At 41.9% G+C, this 17425-nt stretch overlaps 1 protein-coding gene across 4 annotated transcripts in view; it reads right to left on the bottom strand.

The window, feature by feature from the left end:
* The window catches only part of nbas (NBAS subunit of NRZ tethering complex), a gene marked incomplete at its 5' end in the record, with an annotated part of 182930 nt that overhangs the window by 153485 nt on the left and 12020 nt on the right, over nucleotides 1-17425 (bottom strand). For all 4 annotated transcript variants that reach the window (XR_014271223.1, XR_014271224.1, XM_082505113.1 and 1 more), the window contains 12 exons: nucleotides 18-155; nucleotides 257-408; nucleotides 1073-1198; nucleotides 6123-6398; nucleotides 7878-8071; nucleotides 8629-8692; nucleotides 9100-9228; nucleotides 9331-9396; nucleotides 9488-9626; nucleotides 11937-12035; nucleotides 14220-14353; nucleotides 15732-15865. Coding sequence is in view for 2 of the 4 variants with exons in the window: in XM_082505113.1 (XP_082361239.1) it covers nucleotides 18-155; nucleotides 257-408; nucleotides 1073-1198; nucleotides 6123-6398; nucleotides 7878-8071; nucleotides 8629-8692; nucleotides 9100-9228; nucleotides 9331-9396; nucleotides 9488-9626; nucleotides 11937-12035; nucleotides 14220-14353; nucleotides 15732-15865 (1651 nt within the window). The remainder of the gene's footprint in view (nucleotides 1-17; nucleotides 156-256; nucleotides 409-1072; nucleotides 1199-6122; nucleotides 6399-7877; nucleotides 8072-8628; nucleotides 8693-9099; nucleotides 9229-9330; nucleotides 9397-9487; nucleotides 9627-11936; nucleotides 12036-14219; nucleotides 14354-15731; nucleotides 15866-17425) is intronic.

Here is a 17425-nt window from a genome sequence, read left to right as displayed (position 1 = left end):
TCTGACTGGCTGTGTACCTGCTGAAGTCAACTTTGGCCAGCAGCTCTCGTCTCTTCTTGTTCTCCCTCTCCTTCTTCATCTCCAGCTCCTGCTCATCTGAAAGGATGTCTTCATAAGGGAGGTCATCGAGGTCGACGTCGCCTGGCATGATGAACCTGGGAGACGGCAAAGAAATGACAGAAAAAAGAAGCGCGGATAAACAAAATGAGACAAGCAGAGTAAGTCTATGGTGAGTGAAGAGAAGAGGTTTTTATACCTGCCCCCATCTTCCCCTTTTCCTATGGCTATCAGGGCTTCAAGGTCGGTTCCCTTCAGGCCATACTGCAGCAGCTCTTTAGCTGCATCAACATTCTCTGGGACGCGCTCCACACACTCATGCAGCACCCATGAGCGCTTGCGGATCTTGCTCTAGGTGGGATGCAGGAAACAGAAGAAGATGGAGTGAGTTCAGAAGAAATGATGGGATAAAATACGATACAGAAATAGGATGAGAGGGTGAAAAAATTTGCTATAAATTGGCAAAAATGATGCGTGAAATAGAGTATGGGGACTTGTGCTGCACTGTGGGGCGATCGTGGCTGTGGGGCGATCGTGGCTCAAGAGTTGGGAGTTCGCCTTGTAATCGGAAGGTTGCCGGTTCGAGCCCCGGCTTGGACAGTCTCGGTCGTTGTGTCCTTGGGCAAGACACTTCACCCATTGCCTACTGTTGGTGGTCAGAGGGCCTGGTGGCACCAGTGTCCGGCAGCCTCGGCTCTGTCAGTGCGCCCCAGGGTGGCTGTGGCTACAATGTAGCTTGCCATCACCAGTGTGTGAATGTGTGTGTGAATGGGTGGATGACTGGATGTGTAAAGCGCTTTGGGGTCCTTAGGGACTAGTAAAGCGCTATATAAATACAGGCCATTTACCATTTAAGTGTGTGCCTCTCCCACGCATTCACATAAATGCACTGAATTTTCCCCCCCTTGCCAACCAACAAAATATACTGTGATTAACACCAGAAATTCTGATACAATCCTTCGTCTCTCCTCCTCATTTCCTCACACGTATGTGTCTCCTTTGACTGATGTCTTACCAGATAATCTTGTATCGAGGCTATGCTGACGGTACTCTTCCGCCACTGTCTCTGGTAGACGAGGTCAGAGTCCAAACTGTATGCCTGGGCAAGAGACAGGGCTTCACCATACTCCTCATTGTCAATCTACGAGATAAACAAAAACACAATATGAGCTCTTTAATTATGAATGTTTCTTCCAGACAGTGGAACAGACAGCACTAAAACAAATCCATATCATCAGGAAAGACGAGCATTTCAACAATGATTTAGTAGGGATGATGATGAGTGTTTGTGAAATAAAAGGAAATAATGAGAAGCTAGTCCTGGAATTGGCCAAGCAGCACCTCTGACAAAGAGGAACTATGTGTTTCTAATGTAAAATTTGAATAAAAGCACCCAAAAACAAAGATCAATTAGTTTCATTTTCTGCTATATTCAATCCTGATCCCAGGGGTATCGAAATGATTCATGCTGTGGGTTCCTAAATCAATGTAATTAAATAGAAAACATTAAAGTATATGTTTCTACAAAATACCACTGCAAAAAAAAAGAAAGGGAAAAAAGATAGAGGGAGCATTGTCCACAGACATATTTTCCATTACACTGAAGGACAAGGATGTCAAGGTATTGAATAAATCTATGCCTACACCGCAGCCTTTTTGTATGCACACAGAATACCCAAAGACCGAATAGGAACAGCTGGAACATGCAGATTTCAATCAGTGTAGCAATGCGCAATGTGACACAGACTGAATTGGGTTTGCTAAAGAGGGAGAAGGAGAATGTCTGAAGGGAATTTCATGTCTGGGGATATCTGAAGAAAAAAAAAATCAAATAGCCCGAGTTAGAAAACATAAAGGAGAAATCAGAAGCCGTTTAAAATGACACAAAGCATCAGCACCATCTTTCAAAAAAAAAAAAAAAAAAAAAAAAAAGCCAAAATAGCTACACCACAATCACAACTGACCATCGGCACAGCGGATGCTTTAAAGTAGAGCCTGCCTGAGACAGGATTTTTAAAACTAATGCAGTATTTGGTGATCTAAATACTCCTTGATATTCAGATTTTTTTCCTTTCAGACTCCAAAAACATAAGCAGACGCTAACATTTGCTATGTGTCGTTACTTATTTTCAGTTTTACACTCACACACACTACCAGGCTGCTCAGATCACATGTTCATAACAGCCTCTGGTATTCTGCCCTCTGGTGGACAGACCTTGCAATGTCAACTCTCGTAGCATGGTTGAAGGGTGTTTCTCTTCCTTTTTACTCTCCCTTTTTAAAAATGTTATGCGTCTTCCTTTACAATGTCACTGCCAATAGATTGTCACACAGCTGATAATATGACCTTGCCAATAAATTCATCAGACATTAGCTTCTATTTTACAACACATGCTAGTAAGTATTTTAAAGTGAAGCTCTACCCTTATTTAGTTTTATTTAGCATGCTAAAGCATATTACTTACCATGCAGAGGCTAGCTAAAAATCATATTCAGATTATGATGATATTAATCTAAAGCAGTGAACAAGTCAGACAAACTGATTCTGTGGAACATTTCTGCTTCCACATTAATAAATTTTAACAGCACAATCACGTATTTTAACTGTAACGGTCTTATGAGTTTTTATGAAAATGGACACATGCTACTGTCCCGTTCTATTTATTGTTGATGTTGTCATTATTAATAATATTTTATTGGCCAGGAATAAATGTCAGCACATTATAATAATAAAAGATTTTTTTTATCATATCAATGTCTCACAAAATCTTTCAGCCCAGTATCAAAAGGATATTTTTTTGCAAGCCCACTCAATTTGTGCTTAAGTGCATATGTGGCAGAACACTGGCTGACAGACACACTGAGTATCCATCTCTTTTTCTGTGTAGGAGTACAAAGCAACACATTATCCAGACTGTGGTTCCTGGAGGGCAATAAGAACCCCACACAGTTAAACCTCACGTAGGAGGACATCAAAAATGTTTCCTTCTCTCTCTGGATTCAGCTAATAAAACTGTTAGCAGCTCTGCCAGTATTCTACTCATACAATCAGGGTTACGCCAACAAATGGATCATCAAACTCTTAAACACATGAACAGGCTGACTTGAGGAAATAACCTGGAATCACTTGTTCGAGTCTATTCACAGTCAATTGCAGCACAGACCTTGGCTGAGGTGAATCTCTGGGGAGAGATCGGGTCATTCTGGTTTCTGCGACTGAGTGAAAGCGTCTGCGTGTGTGTGTCTGTGTGTGCGAAGCTATTGAAATATCAAATTAAACTAAGCATATATAAGACAATTAAAACGCATGTAAAAAAATAAATAAATACCATATCCATGCACACATTAAACTCAATCATACACATATAATAAATATTCACATATTTATTATACACATATATTTATTATATGTGTATGATTGTGTATGATGATTACTTATAGAGCTATATGTTGTACAAATTAAAACCAAACAAATAAAAAAATGTAAAAAAAATCAAACAGGAGAGCAGAAGCAGCAGCTGGGATGGTGCTGCTAGTACCAAGTGTTACAAAGAGATAATAATGATGTATTACTTTGTAACTCTCCACTGTTAGGATTGATGGTGATGACTAATGGCATCTAATGATGATGACAATGATGAAGAAGGCAGTGGATGATGGGTCATAAAAATGACTGATGAACCGTGCTCAAACTTGCGCCGGTTGAGAGCCGATACCACTCTCACTGGGCTTTATGATAAAGCATGTTGTTGTCTTTGCTGCAATTTGTAGCAACTAGCACCAACAGCCATATTTCTAATGCAGCAATTAGCATGTCAGAGAATCCCCTGTCTGAAAAATAGCGTTAAAGCAGGCTGAACATCTTGCTTGGTTTTCATTTCTCTTCAACGGCACTTTGGAGCCGATCCAACAAAACAATAGCACTTCACTGAGCTGGCACAGGATTTATTTAGTCAGAAACCAATTTTGCAGATCAGCCCGTTACAATTCAGTCAATGGCCAAATGGATTCAGATGACGTTCTTCAGATGCTGCTAAATTAAGTAGCAAAAAGAAATGAAGAGCTTCATGCTAAATGTGATATCCAACATTGGAAAAAAAAAAGATTAACTGGCACAGCACTGAGGCACATATGACTCAGTATCAGTGTTAATATGATAAAGGCCTTACATAAAGGACTGTGTAATTAGAAATGGAGTATATTTGACATGTTAAGTAGGTAATATTAATTTCTTTCCCAGTATGAATTTATAAAACCACACAAGGCAGAGAACTGCACATCAGCACTGGAATTGTTGTTTAGATTGCTGAGGCTTCAAATCCAACACATGAAGGCACCTCAGCATGAGCACTGACGACAGCTCTTCACAACCTAAACACGTAAGCATTTTGTTGCGTGTGCTGCAATGAATAAGTAAACAGTAAGAGAAATCTGACTCTGTACTTTCACCAAAACTGTGCGACCTCACTCTGAGAACTCTCTGTTTAACACAGCTGCAACAGGAAATGTCAAACTTTGCCTTGTGTGTCTACAAACAGCACCTATTCCCTGAATGTTTCAAAAAAAACAAAAAATAGCAAGTTCAGCTTTAAAGATGGTTCCCTTGACAATACCAAAGTTATTTGCATTTACTGTCGATATGAACTGAGTTACCACCATCCTAATTGCTGGCCGAGCACACAGCTGATGCACCAAAGGCAGATCATGCTAGAGAGTTTTCAACAGAGACATCTGGACAGTTCGACAACTAAAACTTTCAGCAGCCCTAAATGAGTGGCAGCAGCCACCTGGGTCAGTCTGCACCGATGACTGCAACTCATGTGTGATGTGCCTCTTTGCAATAGTGGACTCAACTCAGCTGGTTGTCTACTGGTTATTTTCCTATATAAAAGCATGGTTGCCAAGCACCTATGTCATTTTGCAAGTAAATCACTGTTCTGCAGCAAGTACGTCACTATTTGTGGAGGAATTTCTGAATTTCTATTTGAAATCAACGAGGCTTTGACTGGATTCTGAATGCAAGTTGTAAATGTAGATGGCCACAGATTTGGGATTTTGTGGATTTAGTTAGTTGAGTTAATCACCATATTATCACAAATATCATAACAATTCTTATGGTTAAATTATTAACTTTTTTTTTTTATTTTCGAGGAAGTCCCAAAATGTCTTTACCAAAATAGAGCTGGCAGCCATACAGACCCACAACATGCAACAAATGCAAGTGAAACATAAAGTAAAATACACAATAAATGTCATGAAATCCATCCCTGCACATAAGTTTGTCTAAGTTTAGATATTTCTCTAAATATTCCTTGTCTGAGGTGCACAGTAAGAGAATGCAATCCACAGACCTGTCAAAACCAAGGCACACTGGAAAGCAACAGTTTAGAGAGGCGTAGGTGGCAACTACCAGAGCTGAGACATAAGCATGCATAGGCGAGCTGGAAATTGACCATATTTTTTATACGCATGATGTGCAGTAGTGAAAAGGAAAATCTGAAGTTGTAATCACGCATAGAGATGCATGGTAAACTGAATCAAAGATCCCTAATCTGCAGGAGGATTCATGCAGGGGATCGGCAACAGATCAGTCGGGGGATCATCAAAGCCAGGATTCACTGTTTAGTGATGAACATACAATAAATGGCTCCAGAAAATTGAATGGAAATTCATCTTTTTCAACAGGCTTCATCACAAGCTTTTCAGTGATAGCCATTTACTAGAGGGGCTGGATTTATTCTGCAGCCATACAAAGGTCTCATGATCCACCACTTTCACAATTCAAAGTGAAACATTCAGAGAGATTCAGGCTTCAGAGGAAGTCTTTGAAATTCAAGAGACAAACCCCACGTAACTTATATCTGCTACCCACTTATTAAATTTAGCTCTCACCCTGCTGACTAAATAGCAGGGTATCCTCACTGTGGGGCACAATGTGAGCTTTTACCTGTTCAATAAAATTATTGCCTTTAGAGTGACACCCACAAACGTATTTTGTGGGTGGGAGAAAAGAGTTCGTTTTCTCATCAGACTGCATTTATTTACAAGCCGTGTTAGCCTCCTACCTTCCTCTGGTACAGTTCTTCCGGAGTGGTTGACCTCAGGCTGACCAGACGGTAGTTCTTAATAACTGTGCGAGGGCGTTTCCGTGGTGGAGCGAACCGTTCCATCTCTGTCACGTAATACAGGCCCTGCTTGATGTAGCCAAAGTAGCGGGCTTTGGCTGAGGACTCTTCGTCTGAATCAGATTCTCCACCATCATCTCCCTCCTCATCTTCGCTGGCTCCCCCACTGAGGCTGCTCTCCAGGCGCCCACGCTTCTGGGCCAGCTTCACCTCACACTGATAAACAAACACAAGACAAATTGAAATGAGGGTGGAAGCGCAAGACTTTGAATGACACTGCCAATACATGGCTTAAAAGTGATCATAAAGCCACAGTTGTCTTTTCACATAAAATACATCTGTTTCATTGGCCAAGATCATAAGATGAGGGCTGTGAAACAGAAGACGACGCATTTCCAACTGACTGAGCCTCAGATTTACAGTCTTTTGCCCAGAGTGACTTTCTGATGCTGCATATGGACACGTCGGTGCCAGCATTCAATGGCGGATGATAAATGAAGCACCCAGCACAGTTTACATCTAGCTGTGTTTAAGTTGGTAAGGACACTTAATTTAACGCCCTCATGCTAGCTCAGCAGGCTGTCTGAACACAAAACAGCAGCAAGGTCAAGCTGCTCAATAGAAAAATCTAAATCCTAGCTGTCCAAAGTGATTTCTCTCACTTGTCTTAACCTGATCTGTAGGTCTGTGATTGCCTCAGTTGGGAGCCCATTTTAAAACTGCGCACTGTGGCAAATACTCAGATTTTGGAGCAATGCCCCTCTGGATTTTCACTCATAAAAATGTGACACGTTTAGCACCTGTATAACAGCTGTGCGCAGCAATCATCATAAAATAGAAACAGGGAAAATACTCCACATCTGTGGAGACATACGCACAACCCCATGTTCAGGGCATTATCAATGCACACGCTGCTGTAAGATACAACAAGAGATGCCCATCCCCCGTCCCCACACACTCTGCACTGAGACAGGGTGATGAAACCTTTCCTCAGAGTTAGCAGCTAAAGAAATTGCTCGCTTTTTATTGTGCTCTACGCAATCAGATTTCAAATTTTTTTTCAAAAAAAGCACACTACTTTAAGCAAAGAGCAGGGTGATGTGATATCATGGTCTTTGTCTGAGGATGAAGATGCAGGAAATCATTTTTCATCCCTTTACCACTACAGATACACAATTACACATTGTCACACACAATGACACTAGAAAACTGGAAATACCTGCAGGGATATAAGGATGTAGTTTTTTAGCAGAAAAAAAAAAATGAATCACACACAATCACCTCAGCTGTCAGAGGACCTGAGCACACACTTGTGTTAGCAGGTGTACCTTTTATTAAAAATGTGCAGTCACGCCCATTTTACACTTTTCTTTAATTTTAATGAAATAAGTGATGTCCTCATGACAAACATGTGGCCCATATAGTCTCTTTCATTGTTCCAGACCACTGCCTGTTCAGATAGGCTTCAGGCCTGTGCCACACTGAACTCAATAAGCAGTGTAGAAAACTGATAAAAGAGATGAAGAACTGTCCTCTATTCTCCCATGTGCCTTTTAAAGCCCTGAAGTCCAAAATCTATCATCTAACAACTGCAAAAGGATGCTTTCATGAGGCCTGCACCATTGTACAAACTCTGTTTGCTTAACCACGTGAACACCTCTATCTTTACATGTTTTTCTTCTTTCTTTTTTTTACCTCCAAGCTGAGGAAGCCCCCATCATGTGCAGCAGTGACTCGAGGTGAGGGCTCAAACCATTCACAGGATTTCCCCAGAAGGTTGCGCAATGTCCTGACAGAGGAGACGGTGACAGAGCCAGAGCAGCGGGCCAAAATCAGCACGTTGTCACTCCACCAGCTCACATCTACCAGCGGATAGAACTGCTCCTTATCTGCGACAGCGAGACATAAGGGTAGTGTTAAAGATGTGACTGTCTACCAGAGGAAGCTGACCTAAATGGAACAGAAAAGATGGTTCCCCTACTTATAATAAAAGTTTGTCTGCGCGTGCGTTGTACAGCTTTTGTCATCAGTGGCCCCACTTTCTGGGATCACAGTGTTTCTGAATTACTTTCCTCCTCTAAGATATATTTACACATGTGGACATGTGACATCATTTGTCATTCTTGAGATGAAGTATCACACAGATTATTGCTTACAGAAGCTGTCACAGCTGTCATCACTACTGGCCCAAAACTGTCAAAGCTGCACAAACAGAACACACACACACACACACACACACACACACACACACACACACACACACACACACACACACGCACCCATACACAGCCATACACAGCCATGGGCAGCCTTTGCTATCCTTGGCACACACTATAACTGTATAATTCGGTGAATAAGGCACGTCAAAGATCATTAAATTGTATCCAGGCTGGACTGCTATGTCAGCAGCCAACTAGGCTGTCTTTCGCCCTTCGGGCCAAACTACCTTTTATTTTCTTCCTTCTCTCCAGCGATGTCTTCCACTCTGGGTTGATCTCCTCAAATCCTGGCTGCGGGGAGGAACGAAGGAATGAAGAAGGGAGGAAAAGAAGAAGAGAGAGCGATGGGAGAAGAAATTAATCGGCTAACCCTGTTTACACTTTTAACACACACACACAGACAGAAGCTGTGCCAGCAATGAAGCAGAACATGCTTACACGCCGCATAAATCCGCAAAGCATTCTGAAAATATAAGTTCTCCATTTGCCATGTCACTTTCTGCCTGACGGAAGCACACACACATTCACGCAATCTTTCCCACCACACACCTTGGCCAGAAAGAGATTACATTAATACAGTAAGCCAAGCATCTAATGTACAAAATATTCCCACGGCACACAAATGGAAGTGCACACAGGTTTACTCTACTTAAGCAAAATCATGGATGCTTTAAATCACAAGTAAGTCAGAGGCATACCTGCAGGTCCTGACTCCATGTTGCCCTCTGTTTAAGGGACGGGATGTCCCAGAGAGACAGACGACCAGAGAAGTGGATGACAGCCAGCAGGGTGCCGTCAGGGCTCAGGCTCATGCGAAACACACCGTCCTGACCAATGATGACACACACATCATGTTAAAGAGAATATTCACCAGCTTCCACAACTTGAGCTTAATTCTCCATCAGGCACACAGAGGAGGGCAGCCCTACCTTTTCGTCTCCTTGTCTGGAAAAGAGTCTAAAACTGGGAATCCTGAAGAAACCTCTTTTCTGATTCTAACACAAACAGAATATGTAATGTGTTACATACTGCATAAATATATCTATTTTTTTGCATAAACACGTGTGTGCATGTGTGACTTCTTGCCATGCTGACATCGTCCTCATAGCTGGTGACCTGCTTGTAGTGTGGTGAGCCAGAAAGAGCCCTCCAGGCTGTGATGCCACAGCAAGAGGCCTTGGATGCACTGTCATCGCCTGATTCACAGCCGCCTACAAGCAGCAATCTGAAAAACAGGAACACACACATTTGTGGATACCACCTTCGCGATTGTGCCCCAAAAGTTCAAATTAAACTGCATATCAAGGATTTAAAGTTAAAATTGTCACTGTGAAGCTATCCTCAGCCTGGGTCAAAGCCAAGGGATCAGTGAAAATTCACAGTATAAAAGCACCATTTAGCAAACCGGGGGATATCAGTTTTATTTATCGGATAAAAGTCCGACTGGAATCAGTGGGTCAGTAGTTAAGACAAGCAGCACCACAGTGATAGAGGCTCTCTCTTTGCAGTGAGAAGAGCCCGATACAATACTGATCAGGAACTCAGAGATAGGCGTGAATGGTGGACTGCTGTTCAGCTCAACACTGCCCCCTGGTGCACAGAAATAGACTGTTTTGCTGGAGCTGAGATCTCACAGATGAGTTTGCAAACTGGCAGATGAGAGATGAGATGAGATAGCCTTTATTTGTCAGTTGCAGGTCTTTTGCCCACAACCGAGATGACAGACCTTGCCGACCGTACATACAATACACAAACATCACATTGGGGAGACAGGTCAGGCTAGGTAGCGAGGAAAAAAAACGTCGAAATGTGTAACACAAAAGGATAATACAGGAATGCACAGATATCAACACACCATAGCACAATAAACACAGACAAGCAACATGGGAAAGTGTTCCAGTGTGTACATCTGATCTGGGACCGCTGCAATCTTTCGACTGCGCCTCCAGCTGACCCGATGTCCACATCAGAGGGGAGGTAAGCGTTGGAGGTGGCGTTGGATCCGGGGTAGGGAGGGTGATGCGTCAGTGAGTGCTTATCAGTATATGCATGTGTGTGCGTGTCCATAGTTCAGCTGAGGACAGGACAGAGTGTGCAAAACCTCCAATATGATTTCCTTCTATACTCTGATTTCTTGTTTCATGAAAAAGGATTCAGCCAGACTCTTGTCCCTCTGATGCACATTCTCTGATACTACTCACTCAAAGGTGTGCATGCATTACAAAATAAATTATGCACCATTTTCATAATTACACTCAGTTTTTGAAATATTTTCTCTTTTACCCAGTTTATCACCTTTTTCTCCTTCTTCCCTTCCTTATCTATCAAATTCTCTCTGATGCTAACCCAGTTCCCGCATGGGAATTATTAAAGTTTTATCGCATCTATCAATTGGCAAAACACTAGACAGTAGCTGCCAAAATCCATTAAGCTGCCAAACTAAATGGTTTGTGCAGAATGGGTGCCATTGTGAGAACAGTAAGGTCACGGATATAAGCCAGACTTTTTTAATTCTAGCCGTGTAAAAGGCCACATTTGCTCGGCTGCCACAGGAAATTCCTGCAGGTACTACATTAAAGTAATTGGTTAATTTATCCCTGAGCAACCCCTTGGACCTATTCCATAGAGCAGCGGTCTCCAACCATTTTTGCGCCACGGACCAGTTTATGCCCAACAATATTTTCACGGACTGGCCTTTAAGGTGTCGCGGATAAATACAACAAAATAAACTAGTACCGGTACCGAAATAAAAGAAGAATTATTCATAACACACGTGAAAAGACCCAGGAAAACAGAGTTAACGATAAAAACGATAACAAAATAACGCTGAAAACCGATAAAAACCCTGAAAACCATACATTTCACACCTGAGCCTCAACTCTCGCGGCCCGGTACCAAACGACTCACGGACCGGTACCGCTCCGAGGCCCGGGGGTTGGGGACCGCTGCCATAGAGTAACATATTCTGCCTGTGCAGAATATACATATATGAATGTGTGTTTCTGTACAAGAATGTTTTATTTATTGGACTTCCCAAGTGATAATCTATTTTATACATTCTATCATATATCTTTCTGCAAAGCAACCTTTAGCAAAATAAAGGTTTGTTTAATGCAGTAAACACATCCAGCTCACTGATCAATATAATACATATTTAGGAGCATATTGACGACGGCCCAAGATATCAAATGATGAAAGGCTTTGAAATCATTCTGCATCGCATGGTCGGCAGTGGGTTTCAACATAAAAATTGATTCAAGGGATTTATGAGGATGTCTGTAGATGTCTGAATATAAAGCTATGAAAAACACTCTTGATGAAACGCGGCTCTAATGGAAGTGGGCTTGAATGGCAGAGGCCACAAGAAGAATAAAATGTCTAAGGGTGTCAAGTCGAGGCTATGGGCAATAATTAGGGTGCCAATGATAAATTAAAAGCTCAAAGCTTTTCTTTTTTCTTTATCAAAATACTTATTATTTCAACTTTATTCAACAGGATATCTGGGCTGACGGGGTGTTGGCAGCATTTAACATACCGGTGGCCAGGGTGGTAAATAGCTGAGGTGATCCCGTGGGAGTAATGGGAGGAAAAACTGAAGCTGTGGTTCTCCTGAAAGTTCTGATTGGTTCCCATGCTGAAACAGAGAGGGTGACACAGAGCGACAGAGATGATATTAAAATAGCAAGTTGCCTATAATTGAACTCTGGCACATAAACAATCAAAACACCAGTGTTCATGTGGAAAGTGTTAATGATGCGACAAAGCTGTTTTGAGGAAGATGACAGAGCAATTTCTCTCCCAGCTGCAATTAAAATGAGACATGGCAAAATAAATAATCAAATTTAAGTGGGCAATCTAAATTAGATTGGTGCTAGAGGGGATGATGTGTAATTTGTGTTTAGATATCTCGCTGGGGAAATGTTTCCTCTCAGTGTACATTGTATGGAGAGAAAGAGACTATGAAAGGTAGGAAGGGAAAGAAAGGGAGAACGAGGGAAATAGCCGAGGGATGTGCACAATTCCTAGACTTTGGCTTCCTCTACATATGCACGTCTTCGTACCACAGTAAAGCATGCATGTGAAGATATACATGTATGCAAAAAAGCACAACTTGCATAAACCTAAACCTAACATAAACCCATGTCTGCATCTGAAAATTTGATGATTTCACTATTTAATAAGGGACTTGGTTTTTAATGTTGTCCCCATAAGGAAGACACATCCCTATATTGTGATGATGAAAACAAATAAGGTCCCCACAACATCAGTAATACTTGAACCAATCACACACACACGCAGAAAAGAAATGCTGGCACAGTGTAAGAGGGCGAGAGAGGTGACTTATTGTCAAACCTCAGCTATAATTCTGAAATTCTAATTTAAACTGTTTGAGCGACAATATTGGAATGCAGTCATATGAAGAGGAAGAGTGAGTATAAGCTTAAAAACACTTTCAGAGGAAATCTGGTGCAAATGTCTCCCACATCTTAATTACCTCCCTTCTCTCCTTCTCTAGCTCTCTCTCTCTCTCTCTCTCTCACACACACACACACACACACACACACACACACACACACACACACACACACACAGACTAACAGTTTGGATGTTTCAAAAGCATCCAACACCATTTATCCGCCTCTAATAGAAAAATAAATCAGCTTTCCCCTCGTCTTATTAGCAAACGCCGCTATGCACGCTCAAAGCCGTCTTATCAAGATTCAACACACATTAAAACTTTCACCCTATGCCTTGGAGAGCCAGCAAAATAACAAACAAGATCGGGGGGGGGGGGGACGGACCCTGAAATAATGCAACAGTGATAATGTTAAAAGGAAGGCGTGCACAGCTATTAGGAAAGCACATAGCTATTAGAATGTCATTAATCAAGTATTCAAAATGCCCATTTGCATGAGGAGTGGCAAGAAAAGGGAAATGGTATTAAAATGTTCAAGTATAGTATAGTATTAAGACACACCACAAAAAGCTTTAAACAAAAAAAGTGATAAGAATGAATAAATGCTAGAATGCATGCATTTAGATCATATAGTAACAAAGCAGAAAAGGTCTCCTCGTCTAAGAGAGTTGTTAGCTTGAAAAAATGCAATGAAATTAGATAGCAATAAACAATAAGCAGGCACTTGAAACTGGAAATGCACCAACATCTCTAATTGGGAGGTGTTAATGATAACTGACAATTATCTGTTTGCTGTGAATGATCTTGATCACATCAATTTGCAATTATCATTCAGCACACTGTGTGGTTCTAAAGTGTAAAGCTGTGGCAGCGCAGTGAAGAAAAGGCTCATTTATGCAGGTTTATTGTGTTGTGACTGTTCAACAACAGACTCTCTAACTGACATATTGCACATATGGTTAATAAGCATCATCATCACTCTGAAACGGTGACCTGGCCTAATGCTAAATTACAGTGACACAAACACACAGAGAGGTTGGGAGCAAAAATGTAGAGGAAGAAATTGCCACTTAAGCCCTTAGTCCACTACATACTCCATATTACACATTCAGTAATATTCCTTTTTTTGTAACAAAATACAGTTATTGTCATGACTTACTCCTCAGTGATACATAGGAATGAAACACAGACAGTGAGAGGAATTAAAAAGTCAGACAAAGAGAGGAGTACATAAAAAGTGGTAATTGAAATTTAAGTGGTGAGAGCAGGTGAAGTGTAATGTGAAGAGTAAGTAATGAAAGGCCTTCTAATGGGTCAAAGGTGTTGTGCAAGTCATAAAATCAAAGTGTGACCCAGCCTAATGGAAAAAGGAAGTTTCAATCCAGCATTTTTGTGTCTCACCTGACTAGATAGCTTTTGAGGTTGCCACCATATGTGATCACGAGGAGCTCGGCTGACCACTGAGCACTAGCTGTATACTCCAGGAAGATCAGGCCTGCCACTGCACAACTGAAATCCCCGGGGAAGCTCGCCACCTGGATTTAAAAAGCAAGAAAACAAAGAAGAATCACTGACATGGTATCAAAAGACATCAAAATATGTAAAATTTGCTTAATCGTTAGTATTGATTTTTGTGCCCTCACAAATTTTTTTTTTTTTACTTGTTTATTTTTATTTTTTTAAAAACAACTAAAGTTACATCACACAAGCTGCATTTGCCAAAGGAAAAAAAAACAGGCAAAAGATTAAAAAAGAAAGTAATGAAACAGGGAATGAAAAACAACAGAAGCAGAAGACAGACAAAAGCTGAGTGTCGTGGGGGAAAAAGGGAAGAAACTGTCATTTTTTCATACACGCGTACACTTTCTGTCAAATTGACGTTTTATCATCCCTTCCAGAAATAGCATTAAGTCGCCACTGTGTGAACTTAACAGTGACAAACAAGGGGAACAGTACAAAGTACAGAAGAGGGGGATTGGGGGGGGGGGGGGGGGGGGGTTCTGATGCAAGTGTGCAAGCACAAAGCAGAGATGCACTAAAGGAATGAGGATCACAGGCTTTGAAAGATGAGTGCGTGGCTAGGGAGAAGACGGGCGTCTGCGCTCGCCATCTCTGACAGGGCGGATAGAAAAATTGAAAGGAACGATGGACAGAAACAGAAGAATGATAATATGCAGCACACAGAGGGCATTAAACTGAGGGAGGAATAGCACATGGACTTGAAAGTGCAGGGAGAGGTACTAAGAGAGACACATGCAAGGATGACAGAGGAGAGAAATACAGGAGGTTCTGGGGGAGACAGAGAGAAGCTAGCATGAAAAATTAAAGAGGGAAGGTGATGAAGATGGGGGGCGGAGAAATGGGACACAATGGAGAAGAAGAAACAGAGAGTGAATTAGAAAGCAGAAGTGACGGGCAAAGAGAGCACAGAGTGTGTCTGACAAGGAGACATTTTCTTCAAAAGTGACAGACAGCTCAAAGTGCCCAGCAAAATGTGTGCTGCACTGAAACGGCACAGCTCAGCCCATCTCTGGAGGTAAGATTACGGGCCTGAATCCTCCTGCAGCCAGAAGTAGCACCGAATCTCCCGTAGCGTTCTATCAATTTGGCAGAATAAGAAACTATTTTCCAGAACTCAAAACTGATGCTTTCCTCCATATATCATACCACAAATGCATTCAGTTAAGATATAACATACTGTAGCCGAAGCAATCATCTGAGAAAATAGAAGAAACTATGGAGATGGGAATCATGGAATAACTCTGACTATGATACTTGCACGGTTGTGCTGATGGATCCTGAGCTAAGAGGGGGATCAAACTAAGAACAGGAAGGTGCTGGTTTTCACTTTGACTCACACACACAGCTTGAAACATTGACTTTTTTTTTTTCTTTTCTTAGAAGAACTGTTACCGGCGGAATGACGAAGAGTTCGCTGCCCATGAGGTCGAAAAGGCGCACGGTGCCGGTGCTGTCAGTGTAGGCCAGCAGAGTGCAGTCATAGCTCCACGCCACCCTTCGCCACTGGGGATTTGGGTCCTTCGGCACTGTAGCAGGTGATGAAACAGAACGTAAAACAGAAAGGAAGAACGACAAGACGTTCAAGGAACCAAAGATTACAAATTAAGTCAGATGAAAAACTCTGCGAATAATCCCTTGTGATCCGACATGTGCTGATGATGAATATGGATGAGAGGAGTCAGATAAGGCTAATGCGACACATCAACACAATGTGTGCAAGGTCCGATCCAGATCATCTTGGAAGGTTACTCAAACGTAAAACCTCAGTAATTGTCTATCAAAGACATGCACACAGACTTTCACACAAACACACACACACACACACACACACACGTATTGGGAGATGAGGATAAAGGTAGAGCCAGAGAGAAAGGTGGGGAGGAGAACGGAGACCATAAATTGAACTTTTATTGAAGTATAGACTACGCTTTAGCAATCTGCTGGCTCAGCTGTGCTGTGAGTGTAACCATATCGCTGTGATGAAGCACATCCGTGCCTGCTGGCATTTTCTCAAGGCTTCGCTGTCATCCTTCCCTCTGATAGAAGAGCCTGGGCAGTCTGACAGGCCTCTGATCCTGAGCCGGTTTTGAATACCTGATCGCCACATTAAACAGTATGGAGCGGTTGGGGGGTAAATGGGCGAAGACTTGTGCAAACATGAGCACAAACTCAGCAGAATAATCATTCAGGCATTAAACTAGATGCAAGTTTTAGCGCAGTCTCAGATTTTTGCAGTTGGAGAACAGTGTGAAACATAATATGATACCACGGGTGCTGTGTCTAAGCAATAAATTTCTAAAAAGGAAGTTATGTTTTTGTTGATATCACATAACAGCGCTATTGGCGTTTTCCTGTACTGAATTTCTTGGCTGCAGAGTGCTGCTGCAACCCCTGGTGGGCAATACTGCAAACTAATGGAGGCGTTGGATATTGTATGACTAGAATTTTAAATGAAGAACAAAGGGAAGAAGTGGGAGGCGAGACAGACAAAGAGAGAGAGAGAAAATGAGAGAAAGGGGGGCGCTGAGCGAAAAAGAGAGGGGGGAAACAATGAATCCGACACACTGAGAGACACAATAGCTCCCCAGATTTGAAGGCCTAAGTATCAGAGCGTACCTTAGGAAGGAAGTGCGCGATTTAACACACCTTTGAGACACTCAGCTTAGGAGCAGACAAGAACATGTAGCCGTTATGAAAACCATAAGTACCAAGTGCCTCCGCTACTCTTTTCTAGTTTTCTTTTAGGCTCTATATTTCAATCTTTTTTCTTTCTTTCTTTCTTTTTTTTTTTTTTTTATTTCCCTCTCACACTGCCTCTCTTGCCATCTTGTCTCCCATTATGAATTGTATACAGTATGTTGGTTCTGCAGTTGAGAGGGCTCCATTTCCACATAGATGGCTTTTTTGGGGAGCTGGAAAATTGGATGCTACTGTCTATTTTTCTAGTGATGGCAGATGCTGAAGTTGAGGAGAATTGCACCCAATGACCCAACAGAAGCCTTCCATCTAAGGCCTTGCAGATAGGGGTGGGTTTTTATAATCGATTCATCGATTAAAATCGATTCTGGCTTGGATAACGTAAAATC

This window comes from Aulonocara stuartgranti (genome assembly GCF_965226115.1).
Source record: "Aulonocara stuartgranti genome assembly, chromosome: 15".
NCBI classification, from domain to species: domain Eukaryota; kingdom Metazoa; phylum Chordata; class Actinopteri; order Cichliformes; family Cichlidae; genus Aulonocara; species Aulonocara stuartgranti.
This window is presented reverse-complemented; position numbering and strand designations above follow the sequence as displayed.